The sequence below is a fragment of the Eucalyptus grandis genome, chromosome 8 (assembly GCF_016545825.1).
Source record: "Eucalyptus grandis isolate ANBG69807.140 chromosome 8, ASM1654582v1, whole genome shotgun sequence".
NCBI classification, from domain to species: Eukaryota; Viridiplantae; Streptophyta; class Magnoliopsida; order Myrtales; family Myrtaceae; genus Eucalyptus; species Eucalyptus grandis.
Window position 1 is genome coordinate 23,720,764 of NC_052619.1, and position 15,026 is coordinate 23,735,789.

General features: G+C 40.7%; 1 protein-coding gene and 1 pseudogene across 1 annotated transcript; one reads left to right on the top strand and one right to left on the bottom strand.

Moving 5' to 3' along the window:
- Window positions 1–444: 444 nt before the first annotated feature.
- Window positions 445–1,319, top strand: LOC104428717 (granule-bound starch synthase 1, chloroplastic/amyloplastic-like; the record flags this gene model as incomplete). Its single annotated transcript, XM_039299747.1, has 4 exons — window positions 445–574; window positions 666–766; window positions 856–965; window positions 1,072–1,319. Coding segments are annotated over 4 exons (423 nt in total), but the record flags the coding sequence as incomplete, so codon positions are not given.
- Window positions 1,320–2,475: 1,156 nt separating this feature from the next.
- On the bottom strand, window positions 2,476–6,519 carry LOC120286633 (annotated as a pseudogene).
- Between the last annotated feature and the right edge of the window lie 8,507 nt (window positions 6,520–15,026).

Consider the following 15,026-nt stretch of genomic DNA (forward strand, 5'->3'; position numbering starts at 1 on the left):
TGAAGCAAATTTTTCCCCCTGACTGTTTGACTGTTTGATTTGTCAACATTGAAGGTGTGGGGCAAGACAGGCTCTAAAGTATATGGGCCACAAAGCGGGCTAGATTACAAGGATAACCAACTTCGCTTTTGCTTGTTGTGCCAGTGAGTTTTAAAATTTCTTTGCAAGTGATATACTCGGACAAGTCTTCCAGCCGTACTATTGGCACATTTGGAAGATATGATTCTTCCTGATTATGGTATGCTCTACTTTTGTCCTTTTTGAATTGAATGACAGATGGCCTTTACCTATTAAAAGTTGGAATTGGAATTGTGAAAACCATAGCGAGTGTTAAAGCTTGGTTAAATCTGTTACATTCTCTTGTTAACGTAACACAACAAGCCAGTTAAGACATAAGGTTGTGATAACCTTTCTATGAGCTGTAAAGGTCTGATCACTTGAAAAATACTTTCTCATGTGTGTATTCTTTCGTGTTTTCATTTTTGTAATACACCTTTTTATTGCTTGCAGGTTGCTCTAGAGGCACCTCAGGTTCTAAATCTAAACAACAGCGAAAAATTTTCAGGACCATATGGTGGGAATTTTTTCTATCATTGTTTCGTTGAAGGTCGGTTTTCAGTTCTAAATACTGATTGAAAGTTAAATTTTATCTGTGCGTCAAGCAGGTGAAGATGTTGTCTTCATTGCCAATGACTGGCACACTGCTCTTCTTCCATGCTACCTCAAAACAATGTACCAATCTCGAGGGCTTTACAAAAATGCCAAGGTAAGTTTTCATCTTATAGTTCATTGTTTATGACACATTTTTTGTTAGATAGTCTGGACATGCAGCTGAGTAGATAAACTTGATTCCAGGTAGCATTCTGCATCCACAACATTGCCTACCAGGGAAGATTTCCCTTTGGAGATTTCGCCCTTGTCAATCTACCTAATGAATTTAAGAGTTCTTTTGACTTCATAGATGGGTATGTCGTCTGGGTCTAGTGCAACCTTCCATTTTGCAAGAAGATTGTAGTTTGGTTGCCTTAACATCAACTTTCTTTCTGCTGAATCTGTTGGTGTATCTTGCAGGAATCTCAAGCCTGCAAAGGGAAGGAAAATCAACTGGATGAAGGCTGGGATTATAGAATCCCAGAGGGTCTTAACTGGATGATGCTTACAGTGAAGATGATGTGGCAGAGGCTTCATGGAGTTCTGAGTACATATGAGTTTTCATAAATAATCAGCATATGATGTACCCCTATTTTAAGTCAGATTGAAATCTTTTAGTCTTGAGACTACCATGCGTTCGTTTTGTTCAATGTATATTTTGCTTCTGCTATGTGCGGATATTGTATCAGTGATGAGAGATTGGCAAAGAATAGGAGCTGTTCAATTATGAGATCCTTCTGGGATTCCTTTCCGCTTGACGGAGTGTGGGTCGTGGCAAATTTCAATACTTGTGACCTCTTAAAATCGGGTCTAGGCATAAAGGTGGCACCTGTAGAGAATGTTGCATCAAAGTTATTTGTTCAATGCTCTCGGCAAAAGGGGCTCATGAAGATCTATAGACACTTGCTCGACTATCAAAGTACTGCACTAATATTCCTTAAATTCTTACATCCATTGAGACACATTCCATCTATAAAAAAAAAAAAAAAAAAAAAAAAAAAAAAAAAAAAAAAAAAATCTTTAGAAAAATCGGTCACTTGGCCAATTGGAAAAGTGATACTAGAGAAGGATAGATTGGTTTCACTTTTTACGTTGGAACCCTTGTGAGAATACTTACATAATTTGCTCAATCATATTATATATATATATCCTCTAGAGCTCGTTGAGCAAGCTTGAGGCTCGCTTGTGGCCGATTGCCAGTGTTGTCGTGGCTAGGTGGGCGGCCAAAGAAAAAGAAGAAGAAAAAGAAAAAGAAAAGAAAATTTATATTTAAAAATAAAAATAATTAAACTTCGATTTTTTAAAATAATTATTTTAAAATTTATAAAAAATTTCCATTAAATTTGTATTTTATAAAATTATTTTAGCAATATCATTTTTTTAAATATATATAATAAATTAAGTTTAGTTAAATGGGTCGGGTATGGGTTGGGTATGGGTCGGGTTGGGTATGGGTCAAATTTTTGCATTGCAATAAACGGGTCATAAACAGTTAAATGGGTCGATTTGGGTCGGACCATTTATGACCCGACCCAAACCCGACCCGACCCACCCGTTTAACGGGTCTAGTTTTGACTAAATTATAGCATTGTTCTTTTGGAAATTACTTCAACACTATCTCCAACTTTTGACCCAAAAAAAGTAATAGCTCGCTTGCCCTGAAGGCAGCTAATTGTTTTTCTTCCTAGTCCAATGACTATATAAAATGAAATAGTAAATCTATTTCATACACAAAAGGGATGCTATGATTGTTTTTGCCGAAATACTCTCCAACACCAATATTGAAACAATCCATTGATGCGATGAAAACTTGCAAACTAAAAATATGACTAAAAACGATTAAGCAAATGGATTCAAATGTAATATAATTGAAGTCTTTTTTATGTTCCTAATTGCAATCCTCAGTAGCCACTTAGGTGTAAACATATACATTCAAGTCTGATTTTCAAGGGAAAACGGAGCTTGTGGCTCTCCTCATAATGAAGTGCTAACGATAGTCAAGAGACTCCACTTTCTCTTACTCGTCTCTTTCATAAACCTTCTGATCAAGGCGTGGAATGAGCACAACTTCAAGCGGGCTCGCCTTCAAATTCGTCAAGCCAGGGCTCTCGGTCATGTCCACTGGTTTGCCCGAGACCGTGTCGATTTCAAAACTTTGCAACAAGCTGGCAAGGGTCAAATGCATTGTGTAAAGAGCCAGCGAGGTTCCGGCACATGACCTCCTCCCCGCGCCAAAGGGGATGAGCTCGAAGTTCTGACCTCTCACATCCACATTCTCATGCGTCGTGAGGAACCTCTCGGGCTCGAACCTGTCCGGGTTGGACCATACGCGCTCATCCCTCTGTATTTTCCAGGCATTCAACAGCAAACGAGTACCTAGCCAATGGCGCAGTATAATGGCTTTTTTTTAGAAAAATGTGCAAAGACAGGGAAATTTTGCACAGATATTAAGGAATGAAGATGCAGGTCAAAGTCTCAGGGAAACTTTTGCCAAGTTGGGAAGCGGACTTGCGCTTTTGAATCAATTGATGGATTCAAATTCCGAATTTAAAGACAAAAGAGATAAAAGGTTCTTGTATTGTGAAGTTGTACAAAGACCGCAACTCATTGTTACACAACTCATATCCATCATGTTAGCACGAGTAGTTGGAATTTGTAAAATTTACTAATTAGCAAACTCAATAGTGATGTAAATGAATTGTATAAAAGAAGGTACCGCAGGCTGAATAGTTAAAATTAATCCAAAATTTTTTTCAACAAAATCAGGATAGGATATGTTCTAGACTTATGCTTAACCTGACCATTATTTTGTGTGACACCGCAATCCATTCATGACGCTAAAAAGACATGGACCGCATGCTTATTTCATGAATTGGCCCGGTTTATCACTTTAACTTTAGAGTATGTTTTTTCATGCTGAAGAGGCCAAATCATATATGAAGGTCCTATATGCTATCGGTTTCTACCAGCATGCAAGGGCCTCATACCTGCAGGAATGCGGTAGCCGGAGGAGAAGGTGCACTCTTCCATGGAACTTCTAATACCAACGATCGGAACCGGTGGATAGAAACGCATCGTTTCCTTGACGATGGCTTGGAGGTAGGTCAAATTCTTCACGTCGGACTCTTCCACACGCCTGCTCTTGCCGACATGGGTGTCCAGCTCTTGTTGCGCTTTTTTCAATGCGTGGCGATTGTTCACTAGCAGCGATAGCGCCCACGTGAGCACCACTATCAAGGTGTCGGTCCCAGCTATTATCATGTTCTATAACCAAAAGGAAATGGGATTAACTCAAGTGCTTCAACATCAAAGATTGGAAGATGTCAGATGATTGGTGACATAGATTAGATCTAGTATGATTTTGATCCATCATGTCTTCTATTTGGATGATTTGAACAAGTATTTGTAAACGAGCTTAAAACAAACCAGGTTCAAAGGATCAAAATTTCACATAGATAGCATCTCGAAGGACAAACTTAAATTAAGTTTGTGAATATTTTATTCAAATGATTTCTAAAGGGGTAAATGTTTTTGTCCTTCTAGATTAAATCTTAATTCATCACGTTACTCCACTTCCAAGAGTATAAATCTCATGATTTGTGAAATGGGGAACAGATTGTCATGAGAAAGTTTAAGTTCAAACCCATCATTATATTAGTTGAACCACTTTCACTCAAATCACTCAAAAGCTTAAAGCTATTGAGTTATGAATCACTTAGAAAATATTAATCGCTTCACGTCATACAAATTCTCTTTTGTAAGACTTTTTCAACATAAGAAAGAGTTCAAACCTTTTGGTCTTCATAGTCAATAGATTCTTACATAAGAGATAAGAAGTTATTTGGCGCTTCATACGTTGGATATTTTAGTTGATCTCTGACTAATCCCCTCCATCTACTGGAATAGAATTCATGGTGATAATGATAGAATCAACGTGTCTTTCAAAAGCAGCCGAGAGTTCGTCTCTTTGTGTTAAACAATAGACAAATATTGTTATAGAGGAGACAAACTTTTGACTGGCTAAATATATTCTCGAGTTAAGTGACCTTTTCTTCTGGATGAAAGCGAAATGTAACTGCCAGTCTATCCTCGACTAATGGTGAGGACAAAATATGACATTCTTGCTGCAAAAGTAAGCAATACTATACTCGGTAGGAAAATTGATGGGCACCAATAAGCCACAATATTGTCTTTTCCTAAATCGGATGATTGCAATCGCTCCTTCAGCAGAAAAATATATATTTTCATGAGCATCTGGTATTTGCTTTAGATAACTATATTTAAAAGGTACATTTTTTTTTTACCAGATACTAAGACTGAATTACCAAATGATGTTTAAAGACCCGTTTGCAATCAGCAGTATCTCTTAGTTTACCATTTTAATAGTAGACTAATCCTTAATATATCTAGCATCTCTGTGCTTACAGCTTGCTACGAAGTTTCTTACGGCAACTAAAAATTTATATTGACTAGACCGAACCTAATGATTCTCTAAGTACCGGAAGTTTAAATGTATCTCTATTACCGGTCCAGATCTATTGAAAAATCTTGATGCCATCAAACTGTATTTGGAAAAAGATGTGGACAGGAAATAAGATAGGATCAAACTGTATTTCAAAAACATGTGGACAGCAAATAAGATGGACAAGAAATAAGTTAATTGTCATTAGATTATGAGTGGATTTTGCCAAAAGCACTGTACTTCTGCTACCCCAACAAATTGCATTCATGAAATTAGAGGCATTAGCGAATGCATTAGCACGACCACAGATCAACTTTTACGCACAGTTCTAGTTTCAAAACATTATAAGCAAGAATTACTCACCAAACAAGTTGCCTTAACAACTGTATCGGCATCAAAATCTGAAAACTTCACACCTTCGATGACCTTCAGCATCAAATCCATGAAATCTTGCTCTCCATCGCCTCCGGGGTGGGACAATCTCTTCCTTCTGTGCTCCTCTAGCCAACCCTGAGCCAAAACATCCAACTCTTTTGCGGTCTCGTTCATCGATCGTTTATAACCACCACAGTCCAACCAGCTGAGACCTGAGATCGCATCCGACAACACGACGACTCCAAATAGATGAAAGAACCTCCTGATTGACCTTTGGCACCTCTTTGCCTCGGCGTCGTCACAGTCAGCGTTCGAACCGCAGTATCTCTTTCCTCCTACCATTTTCACCGATATATTGAGAATCAAATCTCCTAGCCAAGACTTCATTTCCACCGGGATCCCATTTCTGGGCCTACCCTTTTCGATCCAGGCCTTGAACAGGTCTTTTATTGCTGTCTCGACCTCGAAAGCTCGTATGTGCTTTAGCGAGTCAAGCCGGTGGTTCGAAAGGAGCTCGATCGTCGCTATCTTGCGCATCTCTCGCCAGTATTCCCGTAAGGAGCGAATCCGAACATGGCACCATTGTAGCCCATGAGTTTGGTGGCGGTGATCATTGGTCGATCGGCGAAGGCCTTGTCATGGACAGTGAAACACTCCTTAGCCACTTCCCAACTGCTCAATTGCTCGATGAGAGCCTAATCTTATGGTGAAAATTGGTCCGTACTTGTCGACCACGGAGCCCAACTTTTTGTGCATCAAGTCCTTGCTGCTGAACAGAGGAAGGTGGCCGACTATAGGCCAGCCGCCTTCGGCTTCAGGCACATCATGATGGTCTTTGGATATGTGTGATCGGTAGAGAAAGATGGGCAATAGCAGGGCCAAGGTTGAGATCAAAATTATCAGCAATTCAATGAGAATTGGCATGATGAACGATTCCTGAAGTATAGCAGCAGAGTTTATCTGGAAAATTTTCCTTTTAAGAGTAGAGTTGCCGCTTTCCTGGTAGTTTCTAGTGGAAAAAAATTACTCTGTGGAATTTTGAGTCCAAGGACATAATATATTCTAGATGAAGTGCTCTTACTCCTGGTCTTTATCTGAATTTTTGGTAGAGGTGGGCGGTTCCAAGATTGGTGTAGGTTCCACTTGAAACCTATCCATTGGTATCAATGAGGACATTGTCCAACATATACAAGAAGCCATCTGCATCAAACAAAGTATGTTTAGTGCGTCATTTTTTTAATCTAAAGATGGACGAATGTGCTTTTGTGATTTATCTTATTAACAATTCAACCTGATCATGACTTAATTTAGTTTGACGAAAATCAAATTTAACAATAAGATAAGAGCTTTGAATTTTTTTTTTTTTTTTTTTTTTTTGGTAAGATAAGAGCTTTGATTTTGTTATCTTCTCTACTTGAAAATTTGAGTGCAACTATAACTATAATTAATAGTTTGTCTAGTTAAGAAAAAGTTGAAGTTTTAGAAAATCTAAGATTTGATTCTTGGTGGGGATATTTGCACAAGAAAGTTAAGTGAATCTTTGGGCACTACCTTGAATATTTGAGGTGAAGGGAGAAGCAATCAACAAGGTCAAAATCAGAACCATGGTAGATCGAAATCTATAGGGAGAAGCAAGTCGAGATCTTGTGGTGAAATTATTTATAGAAATAACGAAATAAAAGATCATTGTTGACACCTATTATTTTATTTTTATTTTTTAAACGCGTAGGGGTCGGGTCGGGCCGGATCCGGCCTTGGCCCGGCCTGGTTCTCTTGCCTTTCCCCGTGCTGGGCCCGGGCCCCTTTTCTCCTATTTTCCTTTTCTCCCGCGGCCCAAGCCGTTTCCCCTTCGGCCCGGCCCGCGCTAGCCTTCTCCCTCCTCCAGCCACCTTCGCGCGTAGACGTGCAGGGAAAGGAAAATCAGCACAGGAAAAGACAGGAGCAGCAGCAGAGGATGGGAGCAGAGAGCAGAGCAGAGCAGCAGCGGAGCCGAAAGGAAGAGCAGAAGGGAGAAGGAGACGGCACCGCAGGGGAAGAGAAGGCACCAGGAACGCACCGCAGAGAAGGGGGAGTGGACAGAACCGGACAGAGGGGAAGAGGGAGAGAGCCGCGGGGGAGATTCGAGCGAGACCGAGAAGTAGAGAGGGTGAGGCCGTGAGTGAAGGGCTTCCCCCGGTAGCCATCGTGCTTGGAACTTGGGCGTCGACCCTTGCCGACACGCGCCTCTCCTTACGGTAGGTCTCGAGCGTTTCTTTGTCATTTGTGTCGAGTTGCGTCGGCTTCCCGGGGATCCCGGTTCGGAGGCATGCGAGGCGACCGGACGTAGTCCGACCTATCGAGCTCGCCCTCTATACGTCGCCGTCGAGCCGGGTAGGGCCACTGCTGCGACTGCCCTTGTTTGTTTTCCTATATACCGCAAGTCCCCTGCTTCTGCCCCGTTTTAGGCGACGTCGGGCCGACGCTCGCGGCCGTTCGGCTCGCGCGAGCTCCGGGTCACGTCGCCCTTGAAATTTGTGCCGTTATCCCTGGATGTCATGCGTTGAGGTCGCCGGCGTAGGTTCGAGTCCTCGTTTGGGCCGGGAACCCCTCACTCAGTAGCATATGCCGACTGTTTGTCAAAATGCCTGAAGGAGACATGAATTCCGTTTGTTGGTTTTGGCCATGAGACTTGTTCTTTTTTGTTAATCCATATGCGTGCGGGGCTTTTGCTGCGCCTTTATTTCTGATTTCGAGCATGTTTGAAGTCTGGATGCGGGTTCGAGTTTTGCAATTTGCTCAACGTGCTCTCTTCAATCCACTGCGCGTCACGTGCTCGACAAAGCGTTCGAACCAAGTTCGTGTAGATTTACCTCCGATTTCGACTTGCTTCGAATGTGTAATGATGGGAATTCAGTTGACGGTAATCCATCATTAACCTCAACACAGGTTTGTGTTTCTTTTTTGTTGTTTTTGTCGCCATGGCTCAATAGGCTTTACGTCTTTTCTTCTCGAGTCTTGTTCGGTGCTTCTGTGGTGTTGTGTCGGAAAAGGTTGGTGAGGGAATGGACCGAAGACTCTTGATGGTGAAGTGTATCATTATTGGACTCGGGATAGAATGGGTTCGGATTGTGGTTGAAGTGCCGGCGCTTTATGGGATGATCTTGATCTGTGATCTTGAGCAGTTCTGGGATTGGAGCATCCAAGAGAAGTAGACTTTGGGCTCATTCAGGTTTTAGCGAGCCTTGGCCTTGGATTGTTTTTTTTTTTCGGTGAATTTGGGCTTAGTTTTTATTACAGGAGCAGTCAGTGTTGTCCTTAATTCGGCTTTGATTGGGTTTGTTTTCAGCTGAGTAGTCCTGGAGTTGGTCTTGTAGTGGCCGGATTGGGCTTGATTTCAGTAAGCCCGTTCCTTTTCTAGGCCTTTGGCGTCCGTGGTTCGACCTGAAAGTCCACAACAGCCTGGGTCGCTATTTTCCAAATTAAAAGCTTATTTTTGTTTTTTTTTAAATCAAATAATAATAATAATAATAATAATAATAATAATAATAATCACGAAAATTAAAAAAAAAATTGAAAAGACATAAAAAAAAAATTGATTTTGAATTGTTTTCAGTTAAAATGTGTGAAAATCTTTGTTAAAAAATCATGTTCGAAATTGTACAAACTCCTAGAGTTTTGTGGTAGGGTGTCCATGTTTCCTTTTTAGGTGAATTATCAATTGATTGAGCGCTTTTATTATACCGATTGTTGATTACTGTTGGGCTAGTTAGGAATGGTATTTTTCTTATTTATTAGTATTAGGTGCTCATTTTGTCTTGTAGTTTATTTGATGCTTTCCTTGGTTGCTAATTGTTATTTTAACGATTGTGTATCTGCATGATCACCTCATATGTTAGTGGACTCGTTTAAAGTTAATTCAAATTGCCTAACAAAAATATTTTTTATAAAAATGAACAAGACTAGGTACCGAAATGGCACTAATTGATTAATTAGTGTAATCATGCCCCCGACCCTAGATTCTCTAGTTACGTAGAAAGTGAGGTACACTCATATACCTCACTTGGTTTCTTACTTGGTTTCTCACTGACCCTAATAGGTGGCGACTCTTTATTGCGAAATTCTTAAGAATACCCCAATGTTGCATGAGGTATGGACTTAGGAGAGTCCGTGCCTACTCATGGGCTTAGGTACGTCCTTTAGACAATATCCCTAAATCTATTTCCTCCCCCCGAGAGGTAGGTCGCGACAATCATCTGAGAGGAGATTGTAGAATCCCAAAGAAGAAAATTCAGTATCAAAATCAAGAGGCAGAGAAATTTGTGAATGCAACTTTTGAAGAGACCCTTGCTTATGATGCTTCGACTTTTAGTGTTAACAGTCTAATTGAATCTTGGATTTTAGACTCAGGTGAATTATTTTCTCTCTACTTCGCGTAGAAAATTAATGCACAATTTTGTTGTTCAAAGTTTGGAAAAATTTATCTTGCTAACAATGAATAAATATTATGGAGAAGGGTGAAGTTCCCACAAAAACTACTAATAGTAACTGCTATCAATGGAAGTGCAGGATGTCATATTTGTTCCTCGCATTAAGAGAAATCTTATCTCTATAGGGCAATTAGACAGTACATGATAAAGACTTATTTTTAAGGAAAACTTGTGGAAAATTGTTAAAGGTTCTATGATTGTCGCATGGTGAACAAAGTTGAGAACACTATACATGACTAGAAACAAAAGCGTTTACCGACTTGGAAATTGATTCCCAATTGTGGCATCGCTTGGACGCACAAGCAATAAAGGGGACAAAGGTTAGCATCAAAGAGAAAACTACTTGATCTAAAGTCCGTAGATATTAGTCCATGTGATGATACTGGAATTTTTGGGGTGGTTGTTTTGTCCCTTTTAATGTATGAGTCATGCAATGATTTAAATTGTGGTTTTTGACTTAAGTGGGTGGAATGAATATAACCTCTTTTGGTGAGTATACAATAGATATTGACCACTATTTGAAAAATCTCACGAAAATATAGCTCTTAATCTTAAAAACAAATGGTTTGACTTCCCAGCTATTGAGAAATCGAAATAGTTTTGACCCAACAAACTTTTTACAACATTTTATAGGACAACAAATTTTTATAACATTAATGACGTGGATGATAGCCAGTGTTTGCCATTTGGTTGATGCTGATATATACAAATTTTAATAGTATTTAATTTTTTCAAATTATTTATTTATTTTCTTTTTCTTTTTCTTTTTCTTTTTCCTTTTTCCTTTTTTTTTTTTTTCTTTCCATTCTTCTTTGTGTCCCACTATAATTAGTAAGGGACGTCAGAGCTCACTTGTGGCTATCGAGTGTTGCGGCCTTCACTCAGCCTCGCCAATCGCAATCGAAGGTGGCCTTGCTTGTGGCTAGTGACGCCATGGTAGCCAAAATTGGCCTGTGGCTAGCTTGCCTTACTTCACTACACTTCTGCACTTGGGCACAATTGTGACATCCCGATTTTCCAATTCTGGTTTCAATTAAATAAGTCGGGCATTTCATCTTCGCGTCTATAGCTTTCTTCTCTAAGTTGGCCACTCACGAGATAACTAGTCTATCAGGTGAAGCCGTTAAGGAATCTAAACGCAATAGACTTGAGAATTCGACCAGGAACCGACTGCTCGACCGTACTAATCTGCAAGGGTCATTACGGCACAGACCGATTAGAGACCGGAGATAGGTCGATTCAATAGAACCATGTAATTCAGTGTGGGTGATTCCACCTAATTGCACAATTCTTGTTGATCGGCACTAGACCGATTTTTCTATTGTTTTGGTACCTTGTGTCCGTATTTGAAATCTCGAGATTTCTACGATAATCGAGAGTCGCTAATGTGTCGAAGATGCGCTTTGTGGCTTGAAAATAATCAACCACGGGTTAATTGCATAGAAAATTCCTAAAAGCTATCTCGGTAGGTTAGGACGCGTTAAAGTCGCGTGCGGATTGAATTTAACCGTGAAATTGAACCAAATTACAGAAATTGGAAGTTCTGTCAAGTCACAATTCATTTTAGGAACGTCGACTCATCCTCAGAAATTTTTCTTCAAACCGAGATTTTGACGGAAAAGCAAAGTAAGGCCGTTTTTGTTCGAGATTGTTAAAGGGCTGTTTTTGATTGAATATTTGGGAAGCAAGTTGGATTATTTGATGGTGAAAAGTCATAAGAAGGTTGAGGACACATGGGTTAATTTAATTGAGCTTCAATTGAATGGAATTGATTGAGAATTGATTGAATTAAGTGTACAAGAATTTTGGAAATTTCCCACGGTGGTAAAATGAAATTGGACCCATTGGAAAATAGGTTGTGGAAGATTAGAGGTGAGTGGATGGTGAGGTAATATGAGGTCATGGTGGGCCATGTTGGTGGGGATTAAAGAAAAAGAAAAGAAAATGAAAGAAAGTGGTCCCATCTTCCTTCTCTCCCTCTCCCTCTCTCTTTCCGTTGCCTCTCTCTCCCTCCCCCTACCGTGTTTTTGCTTCTCTTCATCTTCTTCTTCGCAAGCCCAGAAGAAGCTGAAGACCAGCGAAGCCAGAGCTCCCATCGCCACCTCTCGCCGCCGTCGTCGCTCACGCGAAGCGAGCCATCACGCCGGTTTCCTTCTCCTCTCCCGTCGCCGCCTCTCTCCATCTCTTCTCCTTCTTGCTGCTCGTGTTCTTGCTGTACGAAGAACCCAGAAGTGTCGGAAGCAGACCTCAGCGAGCCCCTCTCCGTCGTAGCCACGACGCCACCGTCCCGCCACCGCAACGCCGTCACCTACCCGCGTGCATCTCCGTCCGTCCCGTCTCCATCTCGCCGGTTCCTCAAGTTCCAACCCATTCCAGATCTGGTGGAGCTCGCCGGAGCCGCCCAGCTCACCTCCGGCCACCGTGAAGCCCCGCTTAGGTCCGGTTTGGTCTCCTCCGTCCATCTTGGCCCTTGTGCGCCTAGAATCGGTGCCGGATCCGCCTCAACCAGCGATGGACAGAAGCTGGAAAAATGGATATTTCAGCTTGGTTTTGGCCCGTTTTGGTTGGCTTCCTGACCCCGAAAGCTAGGCCGGCCTTGGAGAATATGGACCCTCGCGTTGTCCTCGTCGTTTTGAGCCGTTCGGCTCATTAATCCAATGAGTTTATCCTCTAAACCTCGCTTAGCAAGTTAATCATGCTTAAGGGGTGCTTAGATTAGTCTAATTAGGTTTATGTGATTAAATTAGATTATTTTAATGTAAATTAGATTAGTTGTATGATTAGTTTAATGGATGTTTAATTAGGGCTAATTGTATGATTAAATTAGTGTAATCTTGTTTAAGCCCTAATTGATTATTTTTAATTAAATAATTATTTCGAATTTTTAAATATTATTTTATTATTTTATATTATTATAATATAATATTTAATTATTTAATTTTCGGAATTAAATTTAATTATTTAATAATTTCGAAAATTTTGTCGGGATGGCCTTATTAGAATTTTGCGCTAATCGCAGCAATGCGTCGGTTTGTGTTAATTGTATGTTTAAATTGAGAAATTGAGTGATTGATGATTATGGTTAATAATTCCAAAATGTGGAATTGTGTGAAATTGGATGAAGTTGTGGTATTTAACTTGAAAATACCCGGTGTTAGCTTTTAACACCGTCAATTGGTTTGTAGACTAGTTTGAATCGATTGGATTGATTGATTGGATTGAATTGAGATATGAGTTGGTTTATTATTGAATGATATCTTTGGTGAGCTATAGTTTATACTATATATATTGGGAGAGCAAATATTATATACATATAGCTAAGATCGTTTTATCTATACGCTATAGTTTCAGTGAGCTATTTATACGTTACAGCTTCAATAAGCTATCTATACGCTACAACTTCAGTGAGCTATTTATACGCTACAGCTTCAATGAGCTATTTATCGCTACAGCTTTGGTGAGCTATCTATCTATACAACTTGTGCGAGCTATCGTCTATATATTAAAGCTTTGGAGAGCATATGTCGTATTAACGTCTAGTTTGATAGACGGATTGAATGATAGATAGTAATGGTTTGATAGATAGTACGGTTGAAATGGAAAGATAGATAGTATGATGGAATTGAATCATTATAATGATTGGATTGATTGAATTGATAGACCGATATAAGTGTCGGTAGTTTCAGCTTGTGCGAGCATTGTTTGAATATGAAATGTACCGACGTGCATGAATGGAATTGAGGCGAGGTAAGTCCTTTATCCTATTTGTGTGGCTAAAGCACCTTGAGGCGTATTTTCTTCCTAATCAGTTTTAGATGGTAGGACTCGCGAGACGTAGTCTCATCCCGATGTGGGATAATATTTCAGTCCCTAGATGACAATCGTGGAGGACCGGAAGTCTTGGAGTTCGGAAGGTGGAGGCTGAAGAATCAGCGAACGTGTCTGACAAGTTGGTCATAGGATAGTTCCCTTTTTGTTGAGCTGGTCTATTTTGTAGACAATCCAGTGTTGTATATAAACCTATGTGTTTATAAGAAAGCTTGTTTGGTTGTGATTGATTGCCTGCTTTTCTATCCCAAGTTAAATATTGTCAGGGGATTTGTTTTGCTTCCGCATGTGCAATAAAAATGAATGGGTTGGCGACGTGTCCTGGGAAGTCGCATTTCTATTGACTGCAAAGGGATGTGTGCGCGCTCGGAGGATTGGGGCGTGACATCCTCGTTTAAGTGGTATCAGAGCAGGTCTGTGAATGGAGTGATACGGTGCGATGAGTCATGGGATAGTTAGTAGGAATGGCTTTTATTTCATGCTAGTGCATGTGGTTGATAGTTGTTTGGTAAATTGTTTGGTGTGGATCACTCAAATTCTAATCTGGGATTAGAATTGAGAAACGGGTTTCTGTAAAGATCCTATAGATGAGTGATTAGGAGCAGAGGATTCCTAGAGAGAACCTTTAGACCAATTACTCGAGGTGGTATGCCGACAGGGATCGGTACCCGAGGTGGTCATGGTGGAGCATTGGCTCAGACCAGCGCGAGTGTGAGAGTATCGCTATAGGTCGGTACTAGTATAGCAGCACCAAGCGACCCGAGGTTTGATGTGATTGTTCCAGCGCTAGTGTTCCTTGGAATCTTGTTGGGTCAGTAAGCTCAGGACTGAGCCGCCGCCGCCCGCTAATGCTTTGCCCAGTCTTGTAACCGTTGTTATTGTCATGCCTGTTGAGGCCCAACCTGGAATTGTGATATGGGAGCAAGTCGTTGCATCCGAGTCGAGGTTCAGATTCAGTAGAGATGGAAACCAGTTTGGGAAAGAGTCTATGATTGGGGAAAAGTATCCCATTTCTGTCCAAGTGGAAATGTGGGATGGTTAGGTCAGCAATGAATCAGATTGGAGTGTGTCATGCTGACAGAAACTGACATGGATCAGCCCCTTGTCCTGGTAAGACGGGTGCTTGTTATGTGCGTAACCAACAAGGTTACCTAGTCAGAAACGATCTAGAAAGCAAATGGGACAGATTGAAAGGAGTGCGCCATAGAACGCATTGTGGGGTTTTTGGAGCAGGCCTTCAATAC